Source organism: Ovis canadensis, chromosome 2 (genome assembly GCF_042477335.2).
Source record: "Ovis canadensis isolate MfBH-ARS-UI-01 breed Bighorn chromosome 2, ARS-UI_OviCan_v2, whole genome shotgun sequence".
Lineage (NCBI taxonomy): Eukaryota > Metazoa > Chordata > Mammalia > Artiodactyla > Bovidae > Ovis > Ovis canadensis.
Window position 1 is genome coordinate 213,546,848 of NC_091246.1, and position 15,007 is coordinate 213,561,854.

General features: G+C 36.3%; 1 protein-coding gene across 12 annotated transcripts in view; it reads right to left on the reverse strand.

Annotated features, from left to right (window-relative positions):
• Positions 1-15,007, reverse strand: part of INO80D (INO80 complex subunit D) — a 60,665-nt gene that overhangs the window by 25,378 nt on the left and 20,280 nt on the right. For all 12 annotated transcript variants that reach the window (XM_069578095.1, XM_069578102.1, XM_069578100.1 and 9 more), the window contains 2 exons: positions 10,086-10,828; positions 3,154-3,262 (listed from right to left, as the gene is read on the reverse strand). In XM_069578095.1, coding sequence (XP_069434196.1) covers positions 3,154-3,262; positions 10,086-10,828 — 852 coding nt within the window. The remainder of the gene's footprint in view (positions 1-3,153; positions 3,263-10,085; positions 10,829-15,007) is intronic.

Consider the following 15,007-nt stretch of genomic DNA (forward strand, 5'->3'; position numbering starts at 1 on the left):
GGCACAAGGACAAACAGGCCAATGGAAGAGATTAGAAAATGCACAAATAGACAAACAAATATATGTCAAAGGTTCCAATGCAATGGAAAGCAAGTGCTCAATAGTGTTGCTTAAATAGAAAACTCATATTGGAAAAAAAAATGATCCTTGGTCCTAACTCACATCACATATAATATATACAAAAATAAATTCCAGAAAGACTGCCAATAAAACAATAAATCTTTTAAAAGATATTATGAGAAAATAGCTTCATAATCCTGGCATAAGCAATGATTTTCTCGAGTCACAAATAAACTAACCAGAAAGGAAAAAAAAAAACAAAAAAACACTAGTAAATTGTACTCATTAAAATTAAGAACTTTATTCTGTTGAAGACATTATTAGGAATGTGAAAAGGTAAGTAACTCCTGGCAGTAATTACTGTTCCTTAATAATACATTTAAGATATCAACTTACTTCTGCTACTGAGAGATCTCGGTAAAATCCTGCTGCTACTGCTAAGTCGCTTCAGTCGTGTCCGACTCTGTGCGACCCCACAGACGGCAGCCCACCAGGCTCCCCCGTCCCTGGGATTCTCCAGGCAAGAGTACTGGAGCGGGGTGCCATTGCCTTCTCTGACCAGGCCCCTCCGTCCATGGGATTTCCAGGCAAGAGTACTGGAGTGGGGTGCCGTTGCCTTCTCCAAAGCATGAAAGTGAAAAGTGAAAGTGAAGTCGCTCAGTCGTGTCTGACTCTTAGCGACCCCAGGGACTGCAGCCCACCAGGCTCCTCCGTCCATGGGATTTCCAGGCAAGAGTACTGGAGTGGGGTGCCACTGCCTTCTCCGAGTAAAATCCTGAGAGCTCCGCTTTGGCATATGCATCTACAACTAAACTAAGTAACCAAGGAACCTCTGCCAAAACAAGGCCAAACTTTCTCCCCAAATTTCTTTAAGTACCATTTTAGTTTAGGAAGAAAGTCCATGAAAAGGTTCTTCAGAGGGGAATGCAGTGATCAAACCGCTGTCCATTTTTCTTCCCAAAACACAATGAACGCATTGAGGGATTTTAAATGGCAAAACCTTTTGAGAAATCTCACATGGCAACAATTTCGTGAAGATGTAATGGACAGGCTAGGCAGGACCAGCTTCCTAGAGCTCTCCATTTGCTCTTACGGTGGAGTACAACTAGAAGCTGGAAGGAAGCTGTTCCACAGGTCATCTGCAGTATAGGACAAAGCTCCCGAGAGAGCACAGCAGTACATGCAGACGTGCAGCTGCAGGCACAGGAGGGATGATAAACCAACGCAACCCCAGCTTCACCCAAGGGAAAGAATGCGGTGCCCTGTGCCTGAAGCAGAACACTGCCTGAAGCATAATACGAGTTCACCGAGATTATGCTGAGTGAGTGAACAAACAAATGAGTGAAGAGGAAAAGATTAAAGGGACAGCTGGGCAAGAACGAAAGACAACTGCTTGTAAAAAGGAGAAATACACACTGAAGGGAAAGAAGGGCCAGGAAAGCAGAGTATCATGGTGAGTCAAGGAAGCTGGCAAAACTGGCCAAGAAAGTAAAGTGCTACAGAGATAAAGACGATGACAACTGGTCACAAGTCTAACACAAATTCTGAGAACTCTGCAATTAAGGAAGAAATGGAATACAAATTGCTCCTGATCAAAGGCAAATACTGCCAATACTAATGTTCAGGTCACCTGAAGAATTAAAATAGGATTCTTGGCTACCATTTGCCAGTCGTTTCTCATGAATCAGGTATTATGGTGAGCATTTACTTATGTTACCTCATTTAGAGCAATTTGTTAAATTAACTCAAAATAGTCTAAGTCAAGCTAAGCTGATATGAATATCAACCTTAGGAAACATGTTTGATATTATCTATAACTTGGAAAGAAAGCTTAAGCTCAGTTGTACTTCCATCTGAAAGCAAGAAATGCTAATGATAGGGAAATGATCTTGAACTAACATATAAAACAGAGCCTCAGAGAGAAAAAAAAACATATAGCATTTTCCAATACTAACTCAGAGACAGGAGAGACAGGGACAACTATATGGGATATAAGTCCCAAGAGTGGAAACGGAAGCATTAGGCTATTAAAGGTTAAGAACAACGACAATTAATAAATACAGCTAACTCTCCTGCTCTAACTCCACGTCCAAATAAACTTCTGACTATAATTTGCTTCCCGTATAGTTTTGCTTAGTGAACATTTGTACCACTTAATGATTGTACTTCTGGCTATAAACTGGCATTTTGGCTTATATATTAGTCTCTAGTGAATCAGTTTCTTAAGTCTAATCATCTCTGGGTATACTAACAAATCACATTGTATGCCTATAAATTCAGAAAACAGACCCTAGAATGTATATCCATACAAGGATACTTTGAAATTCTAGGAGCTGGTCTGGGGCAGCTAGTCTCCCTTCTATCTTGTTGAACATCTATTCAACAGAACTTAAAAAAAAAATTAGCTGAATCTGTAAGTCACCTTTTGGCCTCACAGAAAAGGATCTATCTCAGTCCTCTCACAATGTACCCAGAGCATAGCCCCATGATGCTCAGGCAGTCCTCTGAAAGAGAACTGAAGGGGCTGGGCATTAACCTACAGCTTTCTGATAAGGCAGGTACCAAGAACCTCTAATGAGATTACTTTGGAAACTACTTTAACACATTAGAAATATTCAGCACATTAGAAATATTAAAGAAAGGATCAATCTTGCATAAGATGGAGGTGAAGTAAAAAGAACTATTCCCAGCTACTGTGTGGATAGGGCCAAAGAGAATGGAGAAATCAGACAGGGGGACTCCAAGTAGGCCAGGGACACTGGCAAGTTCCTTAACCCGTCAAGGCCTTGATTTCCTCTTCTATAAAATGAGGAAATGGGATCAGATAAACTCTCAGGTCCCCTTCAGTTCTAAAATCTATTACAACTGGTTCCTTCAGTCATAACTGAAAAAGGTACTGAAACAAATTTACCAAGGAAACATAAACATCACTCTCCTCAAATAATATATAGTACATCTCCTCTCAAGTGGAATCTATTTTTACCTCCATTACAATAAAACTACATCCAGTAACATTTAAAAAATTTGCATATATAGGAAGAACCCATTTACTACAGCGGAAATCGAAGAATAAAAAGGAAAAGGAGGACTCACGTGTGTCTTTCGTATCTGAGGGTCTCTCGAATGGACCAGGCCACCTGGTATGGCGAGGCCTGCTCTGAGTCCTCAAGTTCTTCTCCACTCTCTTCAGACCAGTCCAACCCTAGGACAGGGGAGAGGATGTGGCAAGTTAGAAAAAATTCATGTTTATTTAAAATTTAGATGAAAAGCTACTTGAAAGACATAACCCAATACCTGTGGCAAACACTACCATAGTGTGAATAAATGCCTCCTGATGAGTGTCATCCCTGTTTCTAGCAAAGATATCAATAATGAATGTATAACATGCCCTCAAATTTATAACAACGACACTGTAACAAAAAGGCTCAGAGGAACTTCTACAGGATGCCTCACAAAGGGAGAAGAAACTGCAGAGTTCAAGTCAGAAAAAAATAAAGGGTAGAATTTCTTGAGTGTCAAAACATATACACTAAAATAATGTCAGAAAACCAGAAGAGATATTCAAGGCAACGGGCAAAGAAGCCTAATGTATGTTCAGGCAAGAAAAAGCCAAAAGGTACCACCGGACTCGTTCTATACCACAACAAAGAAGGGCCCTCAAATAAATTGTTAAAAGCCAGGCACACTGCATCCCCCCTCTCCCAACAACATCTCTGGAGGAAAGAACTCCATCCACAATGCAGGGATGTGCCCAGTCTTTTGTTCCCCAGGGGAAGAGAGAAGGGCAGGACTGTTTCCAGTCACTCAGTTGTGCCCAACTCTTTGCGAGCCCATGAACTGCAGCATGCCAGGCTTCCCTGTCCCTCACTGTCAGAGTTTGTTCAAATGCATGTCCATTGAGTCAGTGATGCCATCCAACCATCTCATCCTCTGTCATCCCATTCTCCTCCTGTCCTCAGGGGCAGGGTAGCAACGTTCTATTTCTAATGTTACTGGGGTTTCTTTTAGTTAAACAAAAGCTGTCACATTTTGAGTTCCATTTTGAAAACAAGATTAGAAGGAAAAGCAGAGAAACAGACTATGAATAATGCTTATTCATTTTGTTAAACGCATTATTTTTAATGACTGGATAATTATTAGCTTCCAACATAAAGGTTCTGCCTTTTTAAAAGTTTTTTATCTTGAAGAGGTCTTGATAAATACTGATTCTGCATAGTCTAAAATACAACAGTGTGTGGACTACTTAACATATTCAAAACCACTATGAAACTTTAATTAGACACCCTGATGACTAGTACTCAATGTCTTCCTTCTTGAGACCCTCAAAAATCAGAGACAGTCTTTAATATGCACAATTAGTTATAAAGGATCTCACAGATTCCTTCCATAATTCAAATGAGTTTAATGTCCAATATAATTGCTTAGTCATGTCCAACTCTTTTGCAACTGCATGGACTGTAGCCTATCAGGCCCCTCTATCCATAGAATTCTCCAGGCAAGAACACTGGAATGGGTAGCCATTCCCTTCTCCAGGGGATCTTCGCCACCAGGGACCAAACCTGGGTCTCCTGCATTGCAGGCAGATTCTTTATTGTCTAAGCCACTAGTTCACATGTGCCAAACTAGGAAATTAAGAAAAGGTTCACCGAAATGCAAATTAGAAATGCTTAAAATTAAATAACATTGCCACCAGCATAAAGAAACTCTAAACCTAGTTCCAAGATGACTATTCAAACTATCAGGTCATCTTAAAAAGTTACTTTCTCTAACTAAAATAACTATTAATTTGTTAAAGAGTAAGTAAAAAAAAAAAGTGATCACATCATTAGCTTCAGGATGTTGAATCTTTCAAACACAAAGTGACACTTAAGGCACCTTTAAAAATTAGAACATGAACTGTTATTTTTTAATTTTCCCTAAAAAGTCAAAATAATGTCTACTAAGTAAGTCACCTATGCTTTTTCTGAAAAAGCCAAGATCTAAGTCATAAGAACTGAGATTGAAGTGCTTCTCCTGTTGTAAAATTAACTGTCCAATAAAGCAAACCTTTGATCTTGGCTTCATTATCACCAGTTTCAACGTAACTAATTGAGATAACCAACCCAAACGGGACGGGAGGAGCCAAATGCAGTATTTAACTGCGTTTTCCTTTAAGTATTCTTTGCTGACATGAATGCAGACTTGGTTGTAACACTACATTACAATTTCTGGTTTCTCCAAAATAACCTGTTTTAAAAACTTGGTGGCAGAGAACACAAAACATTGTAAAACAATTATCCTCCAATTAAAAAAATAAAATAAAAATTAAAACCAAAAACTTGAGTTCCTCAAACATTTACATTTTCTAAAAATAAAAAGACAACACTTTTCTATGAGTTTTAGTTCTGTTCAAAATGACTGAAAGTCAGCCCTCAACATAACATAAAATTTCAAAAGCTAAAATATTATCAGTATCTAGAAATAAATAGAAATACAAATAAAAATTTACCAAATGATGTGGGTAAAAGCTGGAACCAGAGGCAGATGTGCAAAGAAAACTTAGGTCTCTGCCTCAAAACTAATGCCTAAAGAGTTCCAAATAGATGACTGAAATAACAAAAGGACTAAAGAAAACGTTGGTAAATACATACATATACATATATATATATGTTTTCTTGGAATGAAGACAGCCTAAACAAAGGGAGAGGAAAAAAACACTGATTCAAAAAGAAATCTTAAAAACAGAGAGAGAGAGAGAGTTTACATAAAAAATTTTAACCTCCAAATTCCAAAACCTTTATGCTGCTGCTGCTGCTGCTAAGTTGCATCAGTCGTGTCTGACTCTGTGCGACCATATAGACGGCAGCCCAACAGGCTCCTCTGTCCCTGGGATTCTCCAGGCAAGAAAACCGGAGTGGGTTGCCATTTCCTTCTCCTGCTTTACTGGACAGTTAATTTTACAACAGGAGAAGCACTTCAATCTCAGTTCTTATGACTTAGATCTTGACTTTTTCAGAAAAAGCATAGGCGACTTAGTAGACATTATTTTGACTTTTATGGAAACTTAAAAAATAACAGTTCATGTTCTAATTTTTAAAGGTGCCTTAAGTGTCACTTTGTGTTTGAAAGAATTCACCTTTCAACATCCTGAAGCTAATGATGTGATCACTTTTTTTAAACTTATTCTTTAACAAATTAATAGTTATTTTAGTTAGAGAAAGTAACTTTTTAAGATGACCTGATAGTTTGAATAGTCATGAAAGTGAAAAGTGAAAGTGAAGTTGCTCAGTCGGGTCCGACTCTTAGCGACCCCATAGACTGTAGCCTACCAGGCTCCTCCGTCCATGGGATTCTCCAGGCAAGAGTACTGGAGTGGAAAGCCTTTATAATGGGTACTAAAAGCAAATAACAAATGGGAGGGAGGGGAGGCTTTGCAACAAACATGAAATATGTGTAAAAGGCCCTTACCTATCAAGTAAAAAGAGAAATGCTTAATAAAAGTGGATGAAAAAATTGACAAGATAAAATAGGAAATACATATGTCCAAAAAAGGCAGTATGAACCAATAGTCAAAACTACATTATTAATCTAGAATAGCAGTTTTTACTCAAAGTTTGGCCTACAGATCCCCAGAGGTCCCTTAAACCCTTCTGGGGAGACCTCTAGGTCAATACTACCTTCAAAACAATATTAAGATATCATTTGCCTTTTTTACTGTGGTGACATTTGCACTGTTGATGAAAACAACAACAAACCATGGTGGGTCAAACTGCTGATGCCTTAGCATGAATCAAGAGGGGCAGAAAACTGTACTAGTTGTCAATATGTTCCACACAGTGACTTACAATGAAATGAAAAAAAGCAAACCAAAGCTCAGTTCTGGAGTAAAACTTGAATTTATCACTAATGGTATAACAAATTCTTGAGTCAGATTTTTCTGATATGATTAGTGTTAATATTAATGAATGCAACCTAAAATTTTAATATAACAAAATATGTCAACATTTGGGACATGTGTGTAATTAAGTAAGCCAGTATTTACCAAATGACCAACATACGGTGTTACAATATCATCCATGGGTAAGATATTCATTCAAAGTACAAGGCAAATCAATGGATTTTAATGTAACTGTATGCAAAATTCCTTGATATGGTTTCAGATTTCACATTGAAACTAATCTTTAAAAACTATCACTTGTCAAGTTATGGTGAAGAACCAATTACAAATATCTACAATTGTTTGGAAAAAAACGATTAAAATACCTGCCCTCCTTTTCCTACAACAAATGTGTAAAGCCTTCTTTTTATCTACTAACCAAAACCACATTCAATCAGGACACAATGAATGCAGATATCTAGCTGTCTTCTGCTACACCAGACATTCAGTTTTGCTGAACAGGGACTTCCCTTATGGTCCAGTGGTTAAGACTCCATGCTTCCATTGCAGGAGCACAGGTTCAAACTGTTGGTCGGGGAACTAAGATCCATCCCATAGGCTACACAGTGGTGGCCACAAAGATTTGCTAAACAAGGTCAAAAAATGCTTTTCTTCCCATTATATTTGTTTTTGTTTTGGAAAGTTATTTTTCATAAAAAGAACATGTTAACATGCAGTAAGTTTACTGTTATTTTTAAATGAATTAGTAATTTTTAAATTTCTCAGTTTTAACTTCTAATCCAGTAACTAGCAACAGATATAACTCACATATATAAAATCTCGACAGTGACCTCAACAACTTTTGAGAGTGCAAATACAGTGATTCTAAGTCCAAAAATTTGAGAAATACTGGTCTAAAGTATTAAAGCACACCTCAGAAGCTTTTTATATGTACTGCCAAATTTTCTATCAAATTAGTAAAGGCAAAATAATAATAATAATATCTAATATCCAGGTCTATAAAGAGGTAGAGAAACTCATACACTGCTGAAAGAAAAGTAAACTGAAAAAACAATTCTGAAGGCCAATTCGGCAATACATATCAAAAACCTTTTTAAAAAGTGAAAAAGCTTGGAATCAGCAATTCTGCTTCCAGGAATCTATTTGAAGGAAAAATTAAAGATGTGATGGTAATTATTTTACTGTAAGGGCTATACAGCTGCAATACTTTATAATTAAATAAAGTGGAAATGATTTAAATTAGAAAGAGAATTCAGCTGTGACAAATTATGTTGTGTATGAAAAATTACTAACTTAATACATTATAAAAATTTTTAAATAGGTTATAATACTGTACATGTAGCAGGAATTTAATTTCATATATCTGAAAGAACATGCCAAAGTATTAACAAATAAGTACTAACAAGGCTTGCTTTGTTATATTTGCTTATCTATATATTTTTTCTGTAAGCTTCAGTAGTTTCTTTAATAAACAAAAGTCAAGTTTTGTTGTTTAGTTGCTAAGTCCTGTCTGACTCTTTATGACCCCATAGCCTGTAGCTCACCAGGCTCCTCTGTCCATGGGATTCTCCAGGTAAGAATACGAGAGTGGTTGCCATTTTCTTCTCCAGGGAACCTTCCCAACCCAGGAATAGAACCTACGTCTCCTGCATTGGCAGGTAGATTCTTTACCACTGAGTCACCTGGGAAGCCCAACAAATGTCCTACATTGCTTAATAACGAGTGAAACAATATAAAGCTATATAAGAGTTATCACTCCCATCTCCCTAAAAACACATCCTGTCCAATTCCATCCCATATGGCAGCCAATGTTAACAGCCTAATAGTGTACATTCATTCACACTTTACGCTTGTAACAAAGAGACAAACATTTATTCACATGCTTGATCAACAGATACACTAGTGTCCTTTGTTTATTCATTTTGCTTACTTTTACAAAAATGGGACAGTACAATACCACGGTATTTTTCTGCTTGTTACGATATCATGGATACATCCAGGTAAAAGAGATTTCACTCATTCTTTTTATTTTTTACTTATTTTTTTAAATAGCTGTGTAATACCTTCATAAAATGTATACATATTAGAATTTACTCAAAATTTCCCACAGGTTATAAAGGTGGTTTGCAGATTTTTAGTATTGCAAGTAATGCTGCAATAAACATCCTGGGACACATACCCTTATATTCTGGTATTTTTTTAAATACACAGAGTTCCAAAAGTGAGCTTGCTGACTATACATATACTTTTAATTAGTAGATATTGTTGCATTACTCACCAGCCACGTATGAGATCCCATATTCTCATTAACAACGGATATAATTTTTGCTAATCTGATGGTAACTGATTGTTATTTTAATTTGCGTTTCCCCATCTGTTAGGAGGATTGAGGTTTTCATTTGTTTATTGACCATTTATATTTCTTCTTCTTCTATTCCCATCCTTTTCCCATTTTTCTATTGCTGTCATATCTCATGCAAATAATCTTTCCTAAAGTTAGAATCATAGCTCACAACACAAGAATAAATTCCAAATGTATCAAAGGTTTAAATGAACAAAAATAAAACAATCAAACTATTAACAGAATATGTAGAATATCTGTATAAATTTGCTATCAGAGGATTTTCTTGATTAAGTAGAAAACTCAGAAACAACAAAGCAAAGATAGATATTTGTCTCCACTACAGTTTTCTGTAACTTTTTGCTTTTAAATCATGAATAGGCATTACTTTAAGAATTTTTTTTTAGAAAACTGTCAGCAGATGCCAACAATACTATCTTTATTCCAAAGTTCTGTGATAAGACATGTCAAGAACTTCATTAGACACACAAGGACTGAGCTCTCAGAAGTATAAACCAAACACAACTGCTTCCATTATTGCTACTATCCTACTAGAAGCTGTAACTGGAATTCTAAACTCCCAGCTCCTATTTTTCTCTATCCTGTTCACCAATTACTGTTCTCTCCAGTAGCATGTTTATCTTAAGGTGATTTATCTAAATACAGAGTCTTGATTGGACAGTCTGTCCAAGTATTCTTCTACCCCTATTACATATGAGAAGGCTATGAAAATAAAACCTTGTGCAAAAGGGCACATTTCGTTATATTACACACTTATATGACACGGTAAAAGAAATGGTAACTCACCTAAATGGGGAAACAGATCAGTGTCCAACTGATGCTTTTGGGTGCACAGTTTCACCAGTCTCTGCAGTCGACTTATACAAGAGAAGTGTGGAGAGAAGGCTGTGGCTTTCATAAGGACCCGGTCAGTCCTGGGCGGGTCCACGGCGGGAGCCCTACTGGATGGCAGGAGGGGCAGAGGCCTCTTGTGAGACAACTGCCTTGCTTGTGCTATAGTGTGTGTGGTGGGGGCCACTCCCTGCATTGGTAGGCTGGTGTTCTGAGGTTGAGGTGACTTGCAGACTACACCCTGTGGTGGCGCTGGAGGTTTTAAAGTGGGTAAAGGTGACAGGTGGGAGTGCTGCTGCGGAGGCTGCTGCTGAGAAGGGGCAGGAGGGGGACTAAAGTGCTCTTGCCGAACTTTTAAAATCTCTGTCTCTCTCTGGCGCTGCCGATTCTGGGCCAACTTGCTCTGCAACTTCTTTCTCACAGTTGCCCCTTTCTTTAGGTCATCATCTTCCTCGTTGAAAGCAAAGGGGTCTTCCAACTCGGTTTCCAGGTAGTGGACAGGGACCCTTGCCCCTGGTGGAGAGAGGGACATTCCATCCAGTCCATTGGGCATCTTCAAGGCCAGTGTGGGCACTGTCAGGCTAAAGGCCATGGTATCCATCTGGTGCCTGACCTTGACCTCATCTATAGGGTCATTCTTTTTCTTCCTCTCTTTTTTCGGGATAAAGCCAAGTACCTGCAAGTGGCTGTTGCAGTACCTATAAAAATACACACATATACAGGAGACTGTTCATAATACATCTTGAGAAAAGTACAATACAAAGCTACATATCATAAAATGTGAATCCTTGTATGCTCAAAATGCATGACTATAATAACTCTGCATTCGTGGATGTAATTTATACAACTTCCATTACCCTCAAGCAATCCGCAAAGTCTGTGCAGTTTTGCTAAAGCAAATAAATGAATTGCACATGCAAAGAGGCTGCCAGACAGAAGCAAGTCATTCAAATAGTGAGTGGTCCTGGATAAGCACCTACCTATTGGTTCTCATGTGGCTTTGTTATTCTCTATTTATAGCATACAAAGTAGCCCATCAGGAATCTAAAGGATCACTTAACCCTAATTCTCTTCCAGAGAAAAAAATCACATGTCCCAATGCCATTCAAGTATCAGAGATTCACAAAGATCTTATGACATAACACTTAAGAATGTCAAATGTCTACTGTGTGTTCTACACACACACACACACACACACACAGAAGAGGAGAAAATAATACAACTAGTTGGTGTGATTACAGTTAAATGAGTTTCTCAATAGCCATGTGTTGAGTACATGAATTATCTCTTCTAACTTCTACCTGCAGTAGGTACCAAAATAATGCCCTTTATACAGATGAGGAAGCTAAATTTTACATAAATTAACTTACCCAAAACCACCTACATAGAAAGTGACAGAGCTAAGACTTAAACTAAAAATCAAAGCTCATTTAGCACAGGTAACAATATTTAATATCCTGTGATAAACTATAGTGGAAAAGAATATAAAACAGAATGCATGTATGTATAACTGAATCACTGTGTTGTACAGCAGAAATTAATATGCAAATCAACTATACTTCAATTTTAAAAAATAGAAGAAAAAAAATCAAAGCTCTTGAAGACTCTTATTAAGAATGCATGTTATTTGAATAAAATTACACTGAAAACCTATAGAGGTTTCTAACCAATAGAAAAGTCATTTGTCGTTTAGTTGAAGTCATGCTCAACTCTTTGCAACTCCATAGACTGTAGCCCACCAGGCTTCTGCATCCATGAGATTTTCCAGGCAACGATATTGGAGTGGGTTGCCATTTCCTTCTCTAGGAAATAGAAAAGTAGTATTTCCCAAACTGGCACACCTCATGCAGTTCTAAGGTATGCTGACAAGTATGCCATGCTTAAATAAATTTGGGAAAATGCTGGCTTAAACAGAAAGAGATAATAATTATATCATTTGTTTCTGCTGAACAATCTCTCAAAGCATCTTATATGATATGTGCATTATACTCCAAGGGTAGAAATGTACCCATGTGGCACTGTTTCCCAAACTTACTTAAAATGGCGCCTATTTTTACTGCAGCATATCTCATAGAACATAGTTTGGGGAAAAAGGCAATAACGTAAATAATGTCAATTTCCAAACTCACTGGGCTGCAACAGAAAAGCGTTTTAAAAACTGTTAAATACACAGATTCACCAAAAATAAGGACACATGGTTTTGCTGCTTTGTCTCACTCTTTCATTGTAAATACAACTATTTTGAAAAAGCTTTCTGGACTGTAAAGAGACTCTGCACTGCACGTGTATGTGTGTGTAACTAGCAGGTTTGAGCTAGGTCCTACCTACTCTAAATAGAAAAGATTCGTAAAACTACAGCTAATAAGGAAAAGGGTTTCAGGTATAATTGTATTAAGCTTCCCAACAAAGTGTTGATGGTTTTTGTTGTTTTCTACTCATTTTCAAATTATCAAAAGGATTAGTATTTTTAGAGAGGAGTAATGAAGTGGGGTTTTTTAAGTTTAGAAATCGAGCTGCTCTGCTCATTGACATGGGCCGTCTAGACTGGTAAATGAGACTACTATTCGTGCATCACCTAACCCAGCGGAGGCCAAGCCACAGGGACAGTCCTCCTTCAACCCCACCCTCAGCCCACTCCAGCCACTGTCACACTGCGACCACATAATTAGAATTACAACAGCTTGCTTAGTTATGAACAGCATTTAAAATAAGTGTATATTTAAAGTAAGTGTGTAAATATGAATTTCCAGTCAAAAAGAATACAGGGAAATGCCTGAAAACGTGTTCCTCTGTGGGGCTGAAAATGTCAAATTAGACTATGTTGATAGTTACACACTCCTATAAAGACATTAGAGAATACTGAACTGTATACTTCAAATGGGAAACTTGATTCATATATGAATTATATCTGGAGCTGTTTTAGGAAAGAATATAGGAAACAAGAAAATTTCTTGGTAAATACATACTACTAAATAAATATATATATATAAAACTATACCAAATTTAAATTTACAATACTATATAAAATAACCAATTTAATATAACCATTTATCTCTGAAATATCAAGGCTACAGTACTAGGCCTTAGCTTTCCACTGTAAAAGTATATTAGAAAATAGACATTACTTTTTAATTATACCAGTACTTCTAACTGAACTTAACACTATTCTATCCAAAAGATGGAATTCACAAGTTAGCATTTATAATACACACCAGGTAAGTTATGCACTTCTTCTAGCTGACTACTGACAAGATATTTTTGTCAATTAAAGTCCTTGGGAATTTGTTTTCTAAAACTATACATAAAATCATTTCAAATCCCTAAGTGTCCAACCCTTAACGATGATAAAAGCTTATTTTCAAAAAAATATTAATATTAATCTTTTCTACATTGTGTCAGATAGTATAGTTAAAAATATTACATTTATACACAGCTTTAAACATATTATGATATGAATTTAACCTGGGTTTCTTGAGGTTAAGTAAGAATATTACTTCCTACCAACATCTACTTTAATCTGTTTTCAAACAGCCCTACAACAACAAAAACACAAAAATATTAACAGCATTTGTGTTCATATGGTCTTGGACCAATTTTGAAAAAATATATAACTCAGTACTTTTTAAGCCCAGATTCTCCTGACAGAGCAACACAAAAGTCCTTTCCTTTCTTGCTCTTAAAAAAAAAAGAAAATTACTTTGAAAATAAAGGTGAAGACATATTAAATTAATTCAGAGAATTAATATTTTGGAGAAATTCAGAGTGACTCTCAGTTTACTTCTTGGTATCTGCTGTTAAGATAATACTTTTCAACTGAATTGGAAAAAAAATCCAAGGTTGACAAAAACTGCACCTCTGATAAACTGAATTTAAGACAAAATTATAGAAATGTGATTATAACGGATCTTGATGTGAAAAAAGTAATAAAAATAATCCCAGTCCATTCATTCTTCAAGTTAAAAAGGGGTAGGAGTAAGAAATTATTTTTAGTCAGCTAAAACCAACTGGACAGACATGGTTAGCCTAATATACTAGTACCTTTCTCACCTGAGATTAAAATTTTATTCCTTTCCTCACTAAACAGCTGTTTCTAACTTTCAGGTATTGTAATTTGAAACCTGAAGTGCTCATTAGATATTCTAAGAGAGTATTTCCAAATCACCACATTATGCTGTACTCATTTTGGTGGGATATTTATCAACACAAATTATTTATTTCAGCCTAAAAGTTTATAAGCTGCTCACCATGACATACAAAATACATGAATCCTTTTCAACCAATTTACACAGGTGACATTTGTTTATATATAGGAACAAAAAATAAAGGTTGTATATGTATTTTTTTAATATAGAAGTAAAAAGTTCAAATTTTCTACCTAAAGACAAGTATTTGAAACTTTCAGGAAAAGAAGCATGCATCTCTCTGTAATATTCTACAGTGATCAACATGGTTTCTGAAGAACTGACAAAAAGAGACATAAAAAGAGAGATTATATGTGAATACAGTATAAATTTTCCTAAGTATATGAAAGATGAATAATCAGCATAAAACTCCTTTAAAAACATCTCATTATTTTCTTTAACTCAAATTCACAATCCCAGTCATAAAGCCTACTTTACTATGAAAATACAGGTTCTAAATTATAGTAAACATAGTTTATAGGGAACTCTTTTTAACCAAAGAAGCCTGAGAGGAAATAAATTTTCTGAATGATTCAAGTAATCATTCTTTTGAATAATGCTTTTTCAATAAGTATATATCATTTGCTACCTTTCAAGTGCAGATTTAAAAATTCCAAAATTATTATCATTAACTATAACAACAAAGTAGTTCCTATCATTTGTCTCATTTAGGCTGACGAAATCCTAAGTAGAAAA